At 38.1% G+C, this 21,762-nt stretch overlaps 1 protein-coding gene across 4 annotated transcripts; it reads left to right on the forward strand.

Moving 5' to 3' along the window:
* Positions 1–1,715: 1,715 nt before the first annotated feature.
* Positions 1,716–21,069, forward strand: LOC128713773 (acetylcholine receptor subunit alpha-like). Of its 4 annotated transcripts, none has more exons than XM_053808651.1 (12): positions 1,716–1,928; positions 2,012–2,056; positions 2,156–2,265; positions 4,799–4,979; positions 16,408–16,523; positions 16,677–16,845; positions 16,945–17,081; positions 17,153–17,241; positions 17,320–17,374; positions 18,644–18,763; positions 20,117–20,363; positions 20,872–21,069. In XM_053808651.1, exons 1-12 carry the CDS (start codon positions 1,716–1,718, stop codon positions 21,061–21,063), a joined length of 1,674 nt encoding a protein of 557 aa, XP_053664626.1. In that variant the 3' UTR covers positions 21,064–21,069. The 4 variants fall into 4 exon arrangements, with proteins under 4 accessions (XP_053664626.1, XP_053664633.1, XP_053664618.1 ...); XM_053808658.1 differs by lacking the exon at positions 4,799–4,979 and adding an exon at positions 8,730–8,910 and having other exon boundaries at positions 1,728–1,928; XM_053808643.1 differs by having other exon boundaries at positions 1,728–1,928; positions 17,153–17,374.
* The last annotated feature ends 693 nt before the right edge of the window (positions 21,070–21,762 follow it).

The raw sequence follows: 21,762 nt of genomic DNA on the forward strand, positions 1-21,762 counted from the left end.
CTGTCATCTGTGGGGTGAGTGGCAGCAGCTCGGAGCAGCTGGCGCTCGTGAGGGAATTTCTCTTCCGCGTTATCTGCTCCCAAAAGTTTCACGTGATGGCAAGGTAGTGGGGGGATGAGAGGGGGGAAACGCACACACCGAAACCGATTGGCGGGCAGATTTGGTCGAATCTTGTGCAACTGTTTGCGCCTCGCTGTCCGCCCCTCCGTGCACTCCGTCGATATTACAACGGTAGCACCCCAAGCACACAACAGAGAGAAAAAAAAAAAAACAAAAGCGGATGCTGCGAGACAAAACTGTCAAACAGCGACACGAAAGTTAACTTTTTTTTTTTTAACACAACGACTACTGCAAACGAGGCAAAGAAAGATGTTGGAAGCGAGCATGGGCGGGTTGTTCTGCATTTTCAATTAAGCGATCAGGATGTTTGCCCTGCCTGTGCCCGCTCGCACGTTGTAACGTTTCGCAGTAATCCATCCTCGTGGTTTATGTAATCAACCGACGTCGTCGTCCCTTATCTGACGCTGCTGCCAACTGCGAACAGGAAGTCGCTTTATGCGAGTGGCTAAGTAGTGTGTGTTTATGGGTAGTGTGTTGCCACCTTCCATTTTGTCGTCAACCGACGTCCATTCGCTCGGCATCGAAATTATCGTTTGGAGGGAGGTGTTCTTTGCGCGCGTGTGTGTGGAGTCTGTACGCAGACAGTGAAATGTGTTGACGTTCAGTTTTATTATGGTACGTGTGGGGAATGGTAAGCGTGACACCAGGCGTGACGGACAACCAAGGCACGCTGTTAGTAGCAGGGTGAGTGGTAGCGCCACGGTACCATCTCCGTGCGAAGCTGAGGTGATAAATGGGATGTAGGTGATGGGTTAATGGAATCAATGGTGCGTACGGTGAGATAGTGCGTTGCCTGTTTCTAGGACGCGACGCTACCCATAAAAGACACTCTGCTGGTCTTGGTGCGATACCTCACACTACTTCGCTTAAGCACATAAACACAGCTTCCACTAATGCGTTGTGGCCTATTCTGGCACGGTAACTATCATCTTACCGTGTTACTTCGGGTGGAGATACCATTCGCGCAATTCGCTTAGACGAATAACTTACATTATGGAGAGTGTCGTCGGGATATTAAATTACAATATGTATGTCTGATCGCCAACAGCTGCAATTACGTTGTCCTTCGGTTTTGTTTGTTGCCTGGTGTGCCCTCGTGAATGTTTGAGGGCTCTGCTGTAGTACTTTTATTGCTCGTAGTAATCGGTGCCTAAACATTGTAATTTCCTCAATGTCCTCGAGATCTCTTGTTTTCCCATTTTCTTGCGCAATATAAAGACAATCATTGGCAGTACACGAAGTGCACGATTAACATTACTTTGTCGTTTCTCCGTTTTAGGAATGATCGAACGTCTAGTAAAGAACCCAGCGGGAACGGCTGCCAGATGTGCGAATAGTAAAGCCAAGCGATTACAACGTTCCTACCAGTAAACAGTAGTGCAATGCATCGTGCTAGAGAGTAGTAGCTGCTCGTCAAGTACGTTCAGCTCATTCTACTCTCACGGCGCAGTAAAGGTTAAGCGTTGACGTGGAGAACTCAGAGAGATCTACGCATTAGTGTGAACGAAGGTTTAGGGGTGTCCTGGGTTTTGAAGGTACTGTAAGCTAAGCGGCAACCACACCTTCACCAGTGTGCTAAAAGGACGCGTTCCATCATGAGGGCAATCATGCCTACGTCGGGAGAAACGCTTCGGGCCTGGTTGCTGTCAGCGCTGGTCGTGCACGGTGCGGTCGCCGGTAATCCGGACGCCAAGCGACTGTACGACGATCTGCTGAGCAACTACAACAAGCTGGTCCGTCCCGTCGTAAACACGTCCGATGTGCTGCGCGTATGCATCAAGCTAAAGCTGTCTCAGCTAATCGATGTGGTAAGTAGGCGACATCCTAACCAGCGGGGAAGTGTACCCTAACTAATGTTATTTGTGTATTTTTTTGTTATTCTATCACGTAGAATTTGAAAAATCAAATTATGACCACCAACCTTTGGGTGGAACAGGTAAGTTGGTGGCAGTGGGGAATGGGGTACCTTCCCTGAGTTTGGTGTACATGAGTGTTCGGATGTGGGCTTTTTTTTCATTGATCAATTCCAATCCAGTCCTGGTACGACTACAAACTACGCTGGGAACCGAAAGAGTATGGCGGGGTGCAGATGCTACACGTACCCTCCGATCACATCTGGCGGCCAGACATAGTGTTGTACAATAAGTAAGTATGCTTAGCATGTTAAGATACGCCCTAGTGAAGGTTTTACCCGACGGAAAGAAAAACAGAAATTGAATCCCTTCAGACAGCTACAAAGACGTAAACAGTTGCAGAAAAAAACACTACAAGAGGGTATAGACACCTGACAGTGACACATTTCAGTATTGCATTTTTCAGACAATTTAACTGTTAGAATAATAACGTGAAACATCTTAACGTACATGTTGTTCCTTATTGTATTTTGGAGAATAAATTTAATATTATCGATTGCATTTTGTTTAAAACTCTTGACTATTTGACAATTTCAGTACTGAGTAAAACATGCTACACGACGTTGCCTCTGTACTGCAATACTCAGTTAGTTGTTCCTTTGAACGTTTGAAAGTGTTATACTGCTAGTAAGGTTCAGTAAATGTAGAATATTTAGTTTGCCATAAATGAACTTGTCCCTGAACGTATGCAATGCTATCGAACCCATTTTGGCTAGGATGTTGAGGAATAGTTTTTACAATTCCTTGAGGATTCCTAAGACCACATCCGGTGGCTTGTGGCTTTATGAAAAGAGATTGCATACCTCCAGGCGTGGTAATACACGTAATACCCAAATCCTGATTTAATAAACAGCTCAGACATTCTCCTGAATTTATAGAACGTTCACGTACTTACAGCTAGATATGCAAGGTATAGTTACATCGGATAGGACTCGAATTACTAACTTTTATAGCATACTTTTTTGCATTATATGTTAACACTTTGACAGCTACTAAACAAGGTTACTACAAGTACTATTATTTACACTAGCAACACTACTTTAACCACCGCTATCAAAATGTTTTATGAAACAACCTTATACCGCCTAGCATATCACTACAACTGTTGGATTTTATATGTAACTTTGCTCCTGTTTCGCCGATAAAACCCCACCATAAAACCCCTCCCCGCGGTCAGCTTGCGGGGAGGTGGGGTGAGGGGGTGACGGGAAACGAAAGTGAACCCTCGAAGTCTTTAGCCCAATTTATTTGTGTATGTGTGTGAATGTGGATTTCCTCTCTCTCTCTCTCTTTTTTCTCGCTCTGTCTGTCTCTCCCTGTCTCTTTATCTCGCTCTCTTTTATTCTGTAACACATACACACATACACCTATCTTTTTTCTCACTCACCCACTCTCTCTCTCTCTTTTTCTCTCTGGTTTTATGTTTTGTGTGGGGTTGTTTACTTTATGTTTTCATGTTTTCTGTTTTGTTTTCTTGTGAAAAAGCACACACGACAGCAGTCGGTTGGAGAGACAGGATCTACGAAAGGCCTGTGCTTCTGAAAACCTTGACCGTATCGCTAAACCTGCACCGGCAGCAAATGGCTCTGTCTAGTTCTGTTGCGAATATGACTATTTAACGCTTAGTTTTACACACAAAGTTTGGGGGAATAGGATTTTTTTTTTGTTCAACGCCACTAAACACAACTAAAGTGCACTGGGAGGGAGGGATTGACATACACGTGCTTTGTTCGTGGTGCGTGTTTTATGATAATTCTAGTGAAGTTGATTTCTTCTACCTGACCCAGCAATGTTGCCAAAACAACACAGTGAACTATTCAGTACATTACAGAACACGGCCGTATTTTAGTATAAAATGAATATAATAAACATTTCACTGTACATAAAACATCGTAACAAGTTAAACGTAAAACTAATTATAAATATTAATCAAATCAGAGATTACTTCTAAGTAACTTCTTCTTTGGAATGTGAAAATCCTTTGTTTCGTGATTTGTTTGGACTAAATGATGGATGGTTACTAGCAAAAATGGTTCCATCTGATGTTGTCAATATTAAACTGTTTTAAAAAATCTTATGGCATATTTCACTCGGTTAAGGTAATAGGAACATTTACAATATGAATTGTGTTTTTATTTATGATTCGCTTCACTGTTTCTATCGAAAAATGTATACTGCTGCTTGAAATAGCGAAGCGTTTTCTAAGCGTTTCAATGCTTCCAAATACTTATTACTTTAAATAAAGCGTTTTTATAACGTTTCAAGTTATTTAGAACAAATTTGTTTGTTTTTGTTCTTTAATTTTACCATTTGTTTGTTTCCTCTGTACAACTGGAAAGGGAAATCAACACACGATTTTGGGTTGGGAAACTGTTCAACTGAAATCTTTTGTTTGCTTTTAGTAAGAAAAATGGCATTTTCTTCGAAAAAAAAACGGGTGAAAAATCTCAACACGCACACCATTGTCACACCTTGACATAAACATTGTGCTCAGCGACAGCGATTAACAGCCATAAACGCTAACCCCCACCCCCCGCCCAAACCCCAACCCCCATTCGATGTACCCGTTGTATAAACAGATCAAACACCTGCTAAATATCATACGAAAATGTGTTACTTAACTAACCCATAACCTAACTAAGAACGTACGATTCATTAAAGCAAATGATAACCTTACTTAAATCACTGAAACCCTTTACCAAAAAAAAAAATCAAACCCCCTTATACGGCTCATAACAATTAAACCCCGTTTCTAAATATCTCAGTGCCGACGGCAATTTCGAGGTGACGTTAGCAACAAAAGCAACCATATATTCGGAAGGTTTGGTTGAATGGAAACCACCTGCCATTTATAAATCATCATGTGAAATTGACGTAGAATATTTTCCATTCGATGAACAAACATGCGTATTGAAATTTGGAAGTTGGACATATGATGGTTTTAAGGTAGGTTTTCTATAATACTCATCTGTTGGTTTTTCTAACAACAAAATAAGAAACAAAAATAACCACAGCCACCATCACACAAAAAAATATAAAAAAATATATTTTCTATATATATTTATACCCACGACTCACCAATACTACCTTCTTTGCTCCGCTAATGTTCCCTCTCATTGCGTTGTTAATATTTTTTTTAGTTTTATAATTTTTTCTCTAAGTTTGATCCTCTCTTGTTGGTTGATCAGTTTCTTTGTTCTTGGATATAGTTTTCTACTTGTTTGCATCGTTTACATATTTCTACATAATTTTTCTCGTTACAGTCTACCGGTTTTGTTTGGTGTTTTTTTTTTAGCTGTGAGATTACCGTTCGTAATCTAGCATGCCTTTTATTAAATTATGTTTAGACCTGATTTTATTACGCAACTTAGTAATTTTGTTTCAGGTTTTCTTTCATTATTGAGCATAATCGGTTTTTCTTGTTCAGTTTCTGCAGTTTCATGTGCTATATTCCTATCCTGTTATACTGTTATACTTTCCTTTTTATACGATATTTTACTGAAATTGTGAGTTTTTTTTTCATCTTGGCGGAAAGGATCTATCTTAGTAAACATGTTAAATAGAAAATTGTGTACTTTGCTATAAAAAACCACTTTTAGTACACACATGATTGTTTTTTGTACAACTGCTGTAAGCTCTTAAGATACATCCATTTCCTATAAGAACAATTATTATTTAGTTCATTTTCGATTTTTGTACGGTTCGGTTTTTGCCTATACCGATCTCTCCTTTTCCTGCCTCTCCTACAAGAAAAAAAAACAAGCTTACATAAATATTTGTAAATAGCTAAACAAAAACTCAGCCAAACCAAAAGCCAACTTGATGTATAGCAAACCAAACCATCAACCAGTTCATCAAGTTTTCAACTCGTACTTATCTCATTTGCTTGACGATTTTCTCACCATGTGTATTTATTGTTTTAGTATTTATTTTACGTTGTAAACTGCGTATAGCTCATTTAAAACAAAACCTCTACCTTCTAAGATTGTAAAGCATTCGGGTATCAAAATAAAAAAAAAAAAAAAAAAAACAAACAATCAACATGTCAACTGGCAAACACAGAAATTCGAACTTTGGAGAAGAAAACATAAAACTACAAAAGCAAACTAATGAAACAATGCATAAGGCAAGAGTATGCAGAGAATGGAGAAAACGAAAAAAACTCTAAAACGAGCAGAAGAAAGTGAAAAAAGTAATACAAAAGATAAAAAAAGAAACCGAAACACACACCACAACTGCGTCTGTGATGATTGCGATAACAACAACCCGACCACTGCCTATACGACTGCTAGTATATAGTGACACATATGTTTTGTATCTCTTTTGTTTTCATTTCTAAATGTACTCAGCTGTATAAAACGTGCTAACTTGTCCTCACGATAACCGTAGTTGAACTGTGAAATTGTTCCACTATCCACTCGAATCGATATGCGCGTATACATATATAAATATACATATTTATGGCCTTGCTTCACCATCCCTTTTTCACACCCAGTCTAGCTGTCATGTCTCTCTTCTTTCTTCTTTCCTTCCTTTTATTTTGTTTCTGTTTTTCTATTATACTGTAACATCGTTTTGAGTTTTTCTCTTCCATTATATATATTTTGTTAGTTTTGTTTTCAGCTATTTGCTGTTCTTTTAAATTTATAAGTTTTATTCGCTCTTTTTGGTCCGCCTTTACACCTTACATGATCCTTCTGTTATTTACATTTATTTATACTTCCAGTATTTACTGTTGATATTGTTATTTATATCTTTATATATTTTTTTGTTTACTTTGTTCTATCCTTCGCCTTCATTCTGCTTTTGTTTAGTAGTTTTCGATGTCTCTTTAGCGCATTTTTGTTAACTTTCCGATGATATTGATTCATTTGGCTGTTTTTAAAGACTTTTTCTGTGATGGCTGATACAGGTGATTCTCGGTTAGCGCTGTGTATAGCAAACAAAAAATAGAACAAACGAATCATGAAAAACACGTTAAAACCATGCAAACACCGTTGGAAATTGTTTAAAAAATATGTTAAACCCTGCCACTTATTTCCGTTAGGATGTGAATGGTACCGGTGTATGTTCTTGTCTGGTAACTATAAACAAAATCATATTATTTAATTTTATTTTTCACTTCAACCCAAAGTGGTTCGTCATTTTATTATAATGGATTAACACCATAAAACGTTGTGAAACATGATTTTGTTTTAACTTTAATTCTTAACTGTTCAAAAGCTCTGTATAACTGCGTTCTGTTTTATCATTTTTGACACAATGTTTTGTTTACTGGTACTAAATGACATTAAATAGTCTGAAGTGTTTAAACTAACCATTGCTATTGGGCAAACTGTAACGCAAACCATGTAATATGTTGTTTTACAAGAACTATTTCTTACATACGTGACAGAAATAGTACTTATGTACCGCTTTCACGTCACCTCATGCCATTGTTCGTCGTATTGAACTACTTATTACTCGACATCACGAAATAAATAAGCGCACAGCATTAAATCTAAACACAAAATTAAAAATGCTTGTATAAACATAAACAAAACAGTTGCTTTGGGCATAAAACACGTTCGCACTGGACGTTTCGTGGAGGTTGAAAGTCAGTAAATGGAAAATTTGCGTTGAGGAAAGTATCGCAGTTCGGCTTTTCTTGGTGGTTATTGTTTCCCGGCTACTAGAAAAGTAGGGACATTGTGCTATGAAACATACTGACTATCAAACAGCTGGCAAATTTTTGTATAATTTATATCACTTCACAAGCAGCACATGTGGTACGTGTAGTTAGCATATACCAATCACTGTCGCAAGGTAATATTTGGAACAATTTGAAGCCGAATAATCGAGACTGACCTGTATCAATGTTTGTAAATACTAGGGCTTTGTAATATAGAGAAGGCAACTCAAACTGGGGAAAAAACGCAATGGTATACGTGTTTCATCTTATAATCAATATATTAAAAATAACTTTCAGCAAACAATATTCTGTTCGTCCATTTATCGTATTGTCTTGTACCACGGTTAATCCCTCTGTTTGTCCCGTCATTCTATTCAAGTAGCATATTTTGTTACTACATACACAAAAGTTAAGTCTTTTTTTTGTATTGTCAAAAGTTACCCACCGGTGTTAAACTATGAAGTAAATTAAACATAAACCCGCAAAGTATTAATCAATCGTTAAAATTTGAGAAAAAAAACTCTTATTGTTTATCTACTCGATCCTAAGTATGATCCTCAAATGTTTGACCGTTCGTTTCTATTTCCATCCCTTTCGTTTAGCCGTCCTGTTGATAATATTGTTTGTTCTTTTTATCTTTGACAAACGCAAAAGAAAAAGTTCCCAAAAGTGTGAATTGTTTAAGAACTGAAATTAGTTTATAGCAAATGAAAAAAAAAGAAAAAAAACGAACACATGCATAATGAAAATTCGGAATGAATTGGAATCCAATTAATGTACTTTTACAATATTCCTCCTTTATTCTCTCTCTCTCTCTCTTGTTCTATCTGTCTTCTTGATCCCCTGTTTTATTATTGCTTTCAAATCTCGCTGTCTCTCTCGCTCTCTTTCTCTCTCTCTCTCTCTTGTTCTTTCTATAACCTTTTTTAACTTTCTATCTCATTCTCTCTCTCTTTCTCTTCTTACCTTATTAATCTCCGTTAGCAGGTTTAAACAGTGTTTTTGCGTTCTTCTTCTCTCCACAGTGCTGATGGTCATTATGAGGTAACACTTATGACCAAAGCAACCGTATATAATAATGGTATGGTCATTTGGCAACCACCAGCAGTTTACAAATCGTCGTGTTCGATCGATGTTGAATATTTCCCATACGATGTACAGACATGTGTTTTAAAATTGGGAAGCTGGACCTATGACGGTTTTAAGGTGCAAGAAATATTTTCTTTTATCATTTTAACTTCCATCTCAAGCAACTAAATTTTCACTCAGTTATCAAAAAAAAAAAAAAAAATACAACCACTATCAAATAATTAAACTAAAATGTCAATAGAAAAACAATCTGTTGTTTTATCTTTACTACACATTTGTTTTACTATCAGTTGACACACGATTTTTAGTATTTTATTTTATTTATATTTGTATGTATTTCATCTTACGTTATCAGTTTTAGTTTCCTGCTTTAGTTTTATTATTTTTGTTACTCTATTTAGACTTATTATTTTGTTTCTGTGATGTTCTCATCTTTTTACACCTTTCTAAGTTTTGCTCGGCAAAAGCAATGATGCGTGTTATTTGTTCTAGTTGGTTTTACGTTTTATCCACAAAAACCACTTTGTTTCTACGTTTTGTTACCATTCGTTCATCCACTTTCATTTCGTGTTTCTCTATTGTTTGTTGATCCATTTTAGTCCGCTTAGAAGCTCATCAGTGTCATGCCTTGAGTACTACATTTGCATCTTCTTGTTTTCGATTTTGCTCATGTTCAACAGCAGCATCATTACTAGCCAGCAACAAAGTGTTTTATTCTTTTTGTTGTTGTCTCTTGTTTGTGAAAGTACCCTAGAGGAGTCGTGTTAGATACCGTAATTGGAAACTTTACTTTACGTATTGTCCTCCTTCTATTGTTTGTCTATTTGGTTGTTCTTTCCGTTTTCGGTATGATTATGAACTTATACCTAATTCGTAAGAAATTGTTGATTGGACATTGATTGCGCAAAAAAAAAACCGAAACCAAAGTTCTAAAAACAAAACCTGTTTTGATTATGCATTATAACGTAACACTAGTATCTTGGTCATGTGTATAGTTCTCTTGATAGCAAGTTTGTTAGCAACTACCCAGCATTTTGCTTTGACAGCAAAAGAATGTTTATTGCTGTGTGTTTTTTTATTCCCTTTCTTATCGTCTTTTTTAAGACATGGGTTTGAGTTAAAGTTTTATGTGTTCTGTTTTTCATTTTTAACACAATTATTGTCATTGTTTACTTAATAAAATTATAAGGATAAAATTATAATAAAGATTCAGCTTACCATAAAAACCACTTGCCATAACAATTCCACCATAATTTATAATTAGACAATATAACCCATCTTTATTGTGGTTTCTTTTCTCTTTTGTTGATTAGAACTACATATATGTTCTTTTCCTCTTTTTCGTATAGTTTTATTTCAGTTCAAGTTTGTTTTTTCATAGTTCAATACTTTCCTTTATAATATTTTCATTTTGTAGCACTTTACGACCCGAGTATAGTTTGTAGCCTCGTCATTATACGTCAAAACAAAAAAAAAAACTTTTGGGTTGGAATGCTCCTGTTATGTTTTCACAATTTCTTACCCTCAACTTACGTTTCATTTAGGGAGCCAATGGTGCCTCATGTAATTGATTGATTGTGGTCTGTTAGCTGCTTGCCTTCTTGATCGAACGAACGTTATGAAATATTTCGTACTGCATCCTTAGCGAAACATTTTTCATGAGATTGAAACCAAAGCCTTGCACACCAGTGCCGATTAACAGTTGTTGAAAATATATATATTTATATACTTAGATAAATTAAAGTATTTTATGAAAGCAAACCGATTTCATCTAGCCGAAGTTTTACCGAGTACTAGCGAACGTTTCCGTATGATTTAACATTCTCCGTGTATTAGGAACTTTTGGGTGTTACCAATACTTCTTGCAAGAATGTTATGTTATAGTTTGCTTGTTTGATGTGTTTATCTCCCTTTTATTTTGGTTTTCCCTTTACGTCGACACCACCTCTTCGACGGTGTTTTTGATTTGTTACGTAATAAAAAAAAATAGATCACAACACGTGTGATGTTAATTTGAATAACAAAAAAAAAACAGAAACAAAACGTTACAAACAGCCCGGAAGCGATACAAAAATGCGTTAAAGATGTATCTGAGCTATATTTATATTAACAGTGAACAGTAATTCTACCTCATGTTTTACGTTCTTTTAGATGGCAATTTGAAGCGAACTGTTTAGTGTAAAGTAGAGTGTGTAATGCTGTTGAAATGAAGGAGATAATGTAGTGGAATGGCCTGAATGCTGCCACATAATTTATTTTTATCCGAAGCTAAATGACTGTTTTGCGAATGGGACAGCATTCCCTCTGGTAGAAGTAACAGTAGTCAGTCCAAGGCAAGTAGTTTGCAAGTATTCTAGCTTTTTGTGAAGTTGTGTCTACAGTTAGCGAAACAACATTATTCAGAGGAAAAGCTGTTGTTAACTTTTCGATTGAACTTTATCGCTGTTAAGAGCTGATGCCGGATATACGTATTCACGTAAAGTTTGGAAAACATTTCACGTTGTATTTGAAAACTTCTTCTATAGTGTCAGTGTTTTGATGTGAGCAAATCTAATATGGATCTTCAATATAAAACCTTTTATTCAGGATATGAACTCAGTTACAATATGATAAACTTCATTTTAAACAAATTTACACACACACACACACACACACACACACATACACACAAACTAATACTGGTTTTATTTGTTTCCGTACGGGGTCTTTGATAATAAAAAGGGAAACTTTTTCTTACGTGGATTGCTCTGTTTTGGAATCGGATTTATTTTATATACTGCTGTAATACTGTTTACAGGCAAAATACCAAAACCGTGTTATTAAACCAAACTTAAAAAGAAATGAAAACAGTTCTAAAACACTATAAAACGTTAACCGTTTGCTCTGACGGCGGTGAAAGCAAAAATTGGTTATACGCCGTCAGTTATGCAATCCGCATCACATGATGGTTAATTTCCACGCGAAAAACTATTCTAATAAGGCACACTGCCTGGGCGATCTACTCCTTCGTGTGAAGCTTTGCCCAAGTGAGAAATGTTTCGTTTGCTGGCATACATCGGTAGTTATTTTCTGTTCTGTACGGCTCAGTTCTACTTTCTCTCTCACTTTCTTTCTTTTTTTCCGCCCCCTGTCGTGCATACACGTTATATTTAATAAATTAAAAAAAAAAAACATTGGCAACAGTGTAATAACACATTTTTCTTTCTTTACTCTTACCATTATCATATCTCCATTCCTAATAGCCATTAGTCCGTGTCTACCCATATGGGACAGGGTAAGACAAAGGTTTGCGTTTCCGTTTCCTTTAATCTAAATCATAGCAAAATTAAACGTGATAGCTAAATAGTGGCTTCGATTGTTTACCAAATTCCATTGCTAACGAACTGCATGGTTGCAAATGAAGGAATGTTTTAGGATAAGTTTTGAAATACTTATGCTACCTGTAAACTCCTCTAAAGACTCAATATTCGCTTGAACACATGTGAACGACACGTTCTTCTACTAGTATTACTACTATTATCACAACCGATGCTGGTAGCAACGTTGATGCCCGCTGCTGTTATTACGAAAAAAACAGAGGATAAGGAATGAAAGAGACTCTAAATTTACTACCATTATGTTTTGTTCTTCATTTCTTTCTCTTCTGGTGTTATTATGTTTCATTCTTATCTGTCAAAGCGTTACCTGCCCGGTTCTCATCTTTCCTTTGTCTCTATTACTTTCTTTTCTTTTCCTCCGTTTATTTCATTGCTTTCACTATCTTCATTTGTTCTTTTCAAGACTAGCATGTAATGTTCCACATTTCGTCCTGAAAGTACATTTGCCAACATTCAACCAACTTTCAGAAAAGAAACAAAAATCAACAATTCTTGATACAAAAATTTCTTTTTTATAAGAAGAAAGTACAACGATTTCCCGGATTTCATAACAACTCCATCAATATCCGCCATTTTCTGGCTTTTCACACAAAGCAAAGGAGTGGTTTAGTTTATTAAGGTATTGTTTTTAGCATATTATTTCATTCATAGTGCTGAAATTGTGTGACACAACAGGGCTTAACATTCTGATGGACAAAACTAACCATTAAAACCGAAATTTAAATAAGAGTTACTAGCTGATCAGATGCTGTTTCTTTCATCAAAGAACTGTTCCATGCTTTTTGATTGCAATTAGATTTGGGATATACAAATTGGTACTTATCAAAAGCAAATGTCTGTAACTCGATGGTATGTGCGAACCTTTGCAGAAGGTGGGTTTCGAGCTAGATACCGTTTGCCGCAAGATGGCGCTAACTAGTATCTCGCTTATTTCGTGTCTGCCACGTCTAGCGCTTTGGATGTGTCTGTGGGTATTCAAGTGAGAGCGTTTCATTTGCATATGTAAAGGCTCTCACGCATCGCTTTGAGCATTCATTTGGCGCTTACGGGTGTATAATCGAGAGAAGTTTTCTCTTTGGATAATTGTGGTTAGAATATACTGATGCCAAGCCAAGCCAAGACGAGCACGATTACTGTAGTGTCGTGTGCAAATATAGGTAGTGGTAATGCGAACTGCTTATTATAGTAGTGTTGCGTATGAGCTGTCAACCGCTAACCACACATTGACATTTGCCGCGTGCATGTGTAACATTCTTATTTTCTTTTTTTATGTATTTTGACAGTTACTAATGTAAAGAGTAGTGGTAGCTACTCGTTTGGATATAAAATAACTATTAGAAGGAGTTTTTATTATAATCGTTTACTTCTTTTATTTTGTTTAAACTGTAAGGATTCGCTATTGACCACAAAAAAAAAAAAAAACAAAGAGCATGTCGGTCTATAACATCAAGCTTTTTACTTGAAAACTATATACGAAAGTTAGAGTACCTGTTAAGTGGCAAAGGCAGCAATGTTATACCTTTAATTGCATGATCATTAGCATATAGTAGGTGAAATCTTCCTAACAGTTGATGTTTATCTAGAACTATGAGATACGCGTCTTGGCTTGCCTGTTTGGTGTCATTTACTTTGCCTGAATGTTCCGCATCTGAAACTCGCCAGACCTATGGTGAGTTGGTTACCGGTTTGCCCAAAACTTACCCCATGACGAATGAACACAGAATGTCCGTAAGGAAAGGGATTTGATACCGGTTGGTTCAGCCGAGGTTTATAAAGGCAGCCAACCGAGCGTTGTAGCTAACACGACGTTCGACAACTTCGAGCACGACACTGTAGCCTCGTCCGACAGATGTAGCGCAAAGCCGTTCGTTCGGTTATGGGGAGAAGGGGGATGAACACCACTTCCCCGACTGTATCTGACTGATCCACCAGCCTGAACTGTGCCTGTGCATGACTGCCTGCTATTTTTCCTCTCTTAGTAAGTTTTCGTATACCGTATTTTATAACGAACCCCGCAGCCTGAGATAAAACGAAACAATTCGAGAAGCAAAAACAAAAACCTCAACACCAAATATCGACAAAATTGAATGGACCATCTTAATGCATACGAAGTTTTGTAGCAAAGACACTCTTTCCTAACCAAACACTTTCCGACACTGCCGTCTAATCGCAAAATGGCGCTCGTTGTAGTAAACGTTCTAAAAATGTCTATAAAGCAAGCACGCTCCTGAAATGAAAGATGGAAGCGTGACAGAATTGTTTTTTCAGCGTTTACTACGAGCGGTGCCGTGTTCCAAAATTTCGCGTCTATCCGTATTTAGCACCTGGTTCTAGGAATTCCACGAACTAGCTACGTTGTGGCCATGTGTACTAGCTCTCTTTCGTTTTACATTTGTTTCATACTGTCGTGTGCGCGTATTATTCTGTGGTTGTTGTTCTTGCATTTACCAGTTTTGCGATTCTACTCGTCTTGATGTTGCGTTCGTTGGAAACGTTCTCCTAGCAAGCAAGCAAATAAGCAAGCAAAAAAAAAAACATATGTATCACGTACTAATCTAAGCTCGTAATTGTTACTTAAAAAAAATAAGAAACTATCTAAAAGCAATGCTTCACCACCACCTCATAATGGTGTGTAACTAAATCCAAAAGCATACAAAACAAAAGATCATGAGTACAAAATGATGTTTAAAATAAACTGCTAAATAATAAATACACTTTTATCGTTAATAACATGAACAAGAAAAACAAAATCATTTGTTTGCGTAGTTGCATGTACTAAAACAAAAAAAAAACAATAAATAAAACAAGGTATGAAAATTAAAAACATAAAACAAACACTAAAAACAAACTATTAAACACAAAAATAAAATGCCTGCCCTAGCGTTTCATTACCCACCCGATTACCCTAATATCCAGCAATCCCGTTCCCTGCTCATGAAACATGAAATAAATAATAATAAAAAAAAATTACTCATAAACTCCTCATAATAAATATTTTAGCATACTAAACGATAAATACATCCATCCTGCTCTATGTCCGCTTGGTAGCGTAGTGTCATTGCCGACTATTGTCTCTTTCTTTCGCCACCTGTCAAATTTGTTTACTAACACTCCCTGTGTCAAGTGTAGCTCCCATTTCCTTACCTATTATTTATCGTTTAATGTTTTTTTTTTGTTTTCCGTAGAGCATTAGTGTGTGTTGCAACCGCTTCTTCATGTCGATTCGTTTTGTTTTGTTCTCATCTAGTTTTCACGTTCGATGGTGTAGTTTTGCTTTGTACGTTCTGTTGTTTTGTTTTCTGTCTAGTTTACTCGTATTTATACATTCAACTTTATGTTTTTCTTTTATACAAGCTACGCTCATTTCTAGTCTTGTTTTTGTTTGGTAAGTTTGTGTCGATTTTAACATGTTTTGAAGCTTTCATTTCTTCTTTACTGTTCGTTTCTTGTTTTTCTTTTGAATTTTTATTTTGTTGGTTTATTTTACGTTTTGTTTTACTTTTTTATTGGTTCCATGGTGCGTAAATGATTTTTCTTTTAATCTTCATGATGTTAATAGTTGTTGTAATTTTTATTTCTATTTACCACATAATGCTCTAAACGTGTTGCAAGTTTTACTAGTAGTGCTTCTTATTGACACATTTCACTCTCATTCGCTGTAGCACCTTTTGAACACCTGTCTCGCCTTTCATTCACTCATGCTCCAGCCACTTAACTACACCCACACGCACCCACACAAACACACACACGCAGCAAGTTCTCACATTACTGCTTGTATTGTTAATTTTCCACTTATTCATTACCTGGTTTTATATCGGTAAACTATTAGTTTGGAGCAACAAAAAGTAAAAGAAACAAATGAAACACACATCATCACTCTCTCCGCTCTGCTACTGTCACCTTTATTCATCACTACCACCAACAACTTATCACAATATACTACTATTCTTTTGTACGATTCGTTTTTTGTAACGCTCCCAGTTAGCTAAAAAGAAAGGAAATACCAGTCTATAACGATGCATTACTTTCTTCGCCTTTCTTTCTCGCCTTTCGCACCCGTCCGTTGTGTGTCGTCTGTTTATGTGTCTGTGGCGCGTTAACGTAACAAATGCGAACGAACCCGCTGAACGTATTGGGACCACTACTACGAAACACGCTACGTTACGCTGCAATGTGAACGCAAACTTCCCCCTTCCCGAACGAATACCCGGTCCCTTAAAAATTCTCCGGCTGTCAGGTTGACCTGCGGCATATGGACGAGAAGTCGGGCAGTAACATCGTAGACGTCGGTGTGGACTTGTCCGAGTTTTATATGTCCGTCGAGTGGGATATCTTGGAGGTGCCGGCTGTAAGGTAGCTACACCTATTATACGCTTGTCGTTAGTAGTAGTCGTGAACCGATCGTAACTAGAGAGCTAGCGCATTCGATAGATCCGGGCACGATCCGGGTCACCGGTACAATGCATTATACTAGGGGTTTTTTTTTAATCTTTTCACTAATCTCAGGAACGAAAAGTTCTACACCTGCTGCGACGAGCCGTACTTGGATATCACGTTCAACATAACGATGCGCCGAAAGACGCTCTTTTACACCGTCAACATCATCATTCCGTGCATGGGCATATCGTTTTTAACCGTGCTGACGTTCTATCTGCCTTCGGACAGTGGCGAAAAGGTAAGCACGATCGCCCCTAAATGTATGCAATTTACAAGACATATTTACCTTCTCTGTGTATTCTATACACTCACTGATCGCACTCGCTTTTCTTCCCAGGTAACGCTTTCGATATCGATTTTGATTAGCCTTCACGTGTTCTTCTTGCTGGTTGTCGAAATCATACCGCCAACGTCGCTAGTTGTGCCTTTGTTAGGAAAGTATCTCATCTTTGCCATGATACTTGTGTCCATTAGGTATGTTAACTTACAGGCTGTTTAACCTTTCGCGTATCCTCATACCAAGCCGACCATCTGCTCTCTTCCAGTATATGCGTCACGGTAGTGGTGTTGAACGTCCATTTCCGGTCACCTCAAACCCATCGAATGGCACCGTGGGTGAAAACGTTTTTTATTGGTAAGCATCCAACCACCAAGAACGATCAGTTGATTAATTGGAAATGTATTTTCTGTGTGTTTCTTTTTTCAATTTTAGACTTTTTACCACGATTTCTCTTTATGAAACGGCCACCGTACATCGAAAACCACAGGTAGGCACTGTTTGAGTATCGTCTGACCTCGATTCGCATTCCGAATGTTTCGATTCCAACTCTCTTTCCTTACTACTATTTTCCCTGTTTGATTACATAATCGGTTTTCTCTGTTCCCTCAATCGCTTTCCTGATATATCTCCAGTGATAAAACTATATTTACACTTCCTGTTTTACACCGCGTAACTTCCTTCAACAGGAAAAAAATGTAATCAAAATCCAACTTATGTTACGTTACCAAAGACAACCCGACTTTCACTTTTAGGCTCTGTTGCGAAGAATTTGCGTCGCGCTGTTAAAGTAATTATGACAATATGTTACAAAACTCGTGTCTTTTATGATACAGTAAATTGGTAAATGGGACCGAAGACGCGTCTTTTAGCTTTATTTACAAAATTTCGCTTATTCAGCATCCTGATCGCTACTATAATAATGGTGGCCACTGTGCCATAATCATGCTAGTATTGAAACTCTACAACAGCTGGACTGTTATAGGGCACTACTGCTAACGCGTACTTACATACAAACGCGATGTGATCGCAATCACAATAGGCGCAATAAAAAATGTGCAGTGAAGCTGTAACTTTTTTTATTTTTTACGTGAGCTAAAAGATTTTTTCTTTGAAATAAATAAATTATTATACTAAAATTTAGCGTTCGCTAGAATAAACGCTAGTCTATTCTAATACTCTACAAAACTCCGTCTTGCAGCATGTTGATTTCATACATCTTAGTAAAATCATCTTCTCACCTCACCCTCTCTTTGAATTGGCAGACTCGATTGAATGTTTAACTTTAATTAACTTATCAACTGTAATGCATCCAATTTAGCATTAATATCTTCATCTACTAGGTAGTATTTTAAAGCATCAAAAATGGCCGACGAAGTGCGTGTTCAGTACAATCGTACATGAAAATCCGGTTGTCTTTTTTGTATTGTTTGTTTGTTTGGTTTTGGTTTCGGTTCGCATATTTAACAACCCCAAACCTTTACATTCAATTGTTTCTTTCCCTTTTGTTTTTCCTTACATACTTCTACCCTTTTCCCTGCCCACCATCCCGCCCCTTACTCTTGTACACGTGGCCAACGTGATGGATGCACGTGTATGGAATGCAAAACCGTGCCGTATTATAAATATATATATAAATAGTTACGTAGCGAACTTTTTTCAATGCAGATATCAGCTCATTTCTATACTGTTTCTTTTTTTATCTTCTCGTTCTTTCTTTACGTTTACCTCTGTATTTGGGATTTTCTGCTTGTCGTAGAAAACTGCTATCCAAAGACCTACACGCTTGCTTTTATCCTTATTACTCGACTACTACATTAAATCGTATAGCTCGTTTTACTAATAGGGCTCCATCTAAAGAAGATCTTTCTCCGTCAAGGTATTTATGACATATTCAACTAAATTTATTTCACACAAACACAAATTATCTCTCTGTCTCTATCTCTCTCTATCTTTTTGTCTTTCTTGCCTCTGTGTTGAAATACCTTTATAAATATGAAACTCTTTCCTTCGTTCGCTTTCTTTCCTGTTTTGTGTCGTATTGTGGCGCTCCGTAAATTCGGTTCTGTTCTCTCGTTTCACCATTTACTACTTTCTATATGCGTTTTGCCGTTTGTTTTCTTCTTCTGCTCCCACTGCACCTGTGAGTGGTGAAGTGACATTTCAAAGCTGCTTAGGTATGCAACTAAATTCGTGCAACTCGTTGGTTTTGTTTTTACTTTCTTGAAACATATTTGTTGACACGTGGTGTTCTACTTTGTAAAACTACACAAGCTTTATAGGAGTTTATTGTGAACTTCACTAACTGCAACAAATGCATTAGTCTCACCTTCACCAAGTTTTCGTTCAATTCTTATTGCGTGCTCTCGCCAACTGTCAGCTCTAATCTTTCTTCAAATGTAATTTCTTCATAGTAGCAACCATTTGTTTTCATTTTTTTATAAGTTTATACTGCAAAACAGCATTTGGTTTGACAATGGTTTTTGGTTTTTCTTTAACTTTTAGTGTTTTGTGTGGTTTCAATACGTTTTTTTGTTGAAATTCTAACGATGGTGTCTCATGAAAACATTAATGAAAATGGTTAAAATCTTGTCAAAGCATGCAATTTGAGCAAACGGATAGTGTTGTTGACTTTATCGATTGGCTAGCGCCACCTATTGGCATATTGCACGAACTTAGTTGTCACCTCAAAACAAAAAAAAAAACAACATATTGATAGTAATTCATGAAGCACTTACCAGTAATGTGTTTAAAAGTTGTTAAAAATCATTGCAATAAGCGAAAAAGTTTAAACAGTATGGAAGAACATCTTAGTATCCGCGAGTAAAAACACATTAATGGAGGTGCAGTTTGAATTACACTCGTTGTTGAAAAGGACTTGTTTTACACTTCAAAATTCATTTACATATTTTTTGTACAATGTTTTTCAACACCATACAAATGACAAACCATCCTGGTGGTAAAAATTTCCCTTCAAAACCTTCAATTTGTATGGTGCGTGATGTTGCGTTTTTAGGCTAATGTGTTCCGCCATAATTTTGCTGCCATAATGAACCACTTAAAACAACCACAGACACATTTACCGTATTTCCCTGAGTAACACAGATGTCAAGAGTTCCAAAAACAAAAGAAAAACAACAAAACAAAAACAAATACTAGAATAAGCTTCCCATATCAGCGCGGCATGCTGTATATCCGTATGGCTGATCGGTTGTCCATTTTGTTTGCCCAGTTTGTCAGGTACGGGACCGTTCGGTGGAAGCTGTCAAATACACGGACCGATTCAGCTGCCCCATTCGGAGTCGGAGGAACTGTCGATGTCTACAGCAGCCGATACGGCCGTCCCGTCCGGCATCAAGAGCCCAGCGTTCAAACAGCCAGCCTTTTCGCACGCCGTCTGTTCGACCGAGGTACACCGGAGTTGCTTCTGCGTGCGGTTCATCGCCGAGCACACCAAGATGCTGGAAGATTCGACAAAGGTAGGTGGATGTACTGCACTTTTCCTTTGCGGTGTTGCAGCAGGAGTACTAACAACAAGCAGAAGAAGAAGAAGAAGAAGAAGAGGAGGAAGAAGAAGAAGCCTTAGTCTTGGTTTTAGAAGTCTGGATAAAGTAGCTAAATTCCTGAAGCTATGACCAGGTGGTGCGTCACTGAACATTGCAAATCCAAATAGACTACTTGAAAAAGTTACCTAACAGTATGCAATCCGCATAGCAAACATTCATGGAGCCCGACTACCGCCCTATTACATCTTTTTTTTTTTTTTTTTTTTTTCGTTAGAACGGCCTGGCCGTATCGACTTATTTTACCACGTAGCCGGATAGTCAGTCCTTGCTACGGGGGATTGGCCCGGATGGGATTTTGGTCCGGTCCGTTCGTGTGAAGACCGGCGCCGCTACCATCATGCCACCGGGCCGCCCCACCGCCCTATTACATTTTGTCGATTGTTCTTCTTTATTGCTTACGCGAATGTTGTTGATCTTCCAGGTAAAGGAAGACTGGAAGTACGTCGCAATGGTGCTCGATCGACTGTTTTTGTGGATCTTCACGCTGGCGGTGTTGGCCGGCACGGCCGGTATTATACTGCAGGCCCCAACCCTGTACGACGACCGGATACCGATCGACAAGACGTTTGACGAGCTGGCCACCTCGACCGTCGTACGCTGTCCCCCGCAATAACGCTCGCCGGCACTGTCGCAGCTGCCGGTTGGCTTCAGTTTCGGGTTCGGGTTGCTGCTAGTGTGCGCCGCAGCCCTGAGCAGCTGCCTGTTCATGTACGCCCGGTTGCGGGTCGCCCGTTGCACCCAGTCGGCCAAACAGTGCGATCTGAGCGCGGGAAAGCGTGCGGGATATATGATAGGGGCGAACCAGGACCCAAACTGTGTAGCGGTGGAGAGGCGGTGAAGCGGTGTAGCGTGTAGCGACCGGAGCAACCAACCTGTCGTTTCCCTACTATCGCCCTGCTTTAGTAGCACCTACTCGCACATTGCATACACACACACCTCCGATCGGCAGCGACGCAATGGAGATGGGATCAGCGTTCATCATGGCCCGCTACCAGCCCGTTCTTGATCGACGCTCATTTGACAACAGGATGTGGGTCGTACATGCAGTAGCAGATTTGTTTCGACTGTACATATTCCGCACGGTTGCAATGTGACGCGGGCAAACATCGAAACGTAAGAGCAGAGCGCATATAAAATGGCCGACACAATTTATCAGCAAAAAGAAGGTAGATAACTACACTCACATCCGTAAGCATTAAAGAAAACACACACATACACAAACGTCAAACAGTATTATATAGATACAGATAATAACTACAAGAGTTAACATTTAAGAGTAAGGTTTAAACGAGTAGAATTTTTATGTCTATAA

The sequence above is a fragment of the Anopheles marshallii genome, chromosome X, assembly GCF_943734725.1.
Source record: "Anopheles marshallii chromosome X, idAnoMarsDA_429_01, whole genome shotgun sequence".
Lineage (NCBI taxonomy): Eukaryota > Metazoa > Arthropoda > Insecta > Diptera > Culicidae > Anopheles > Anopheles marshallii.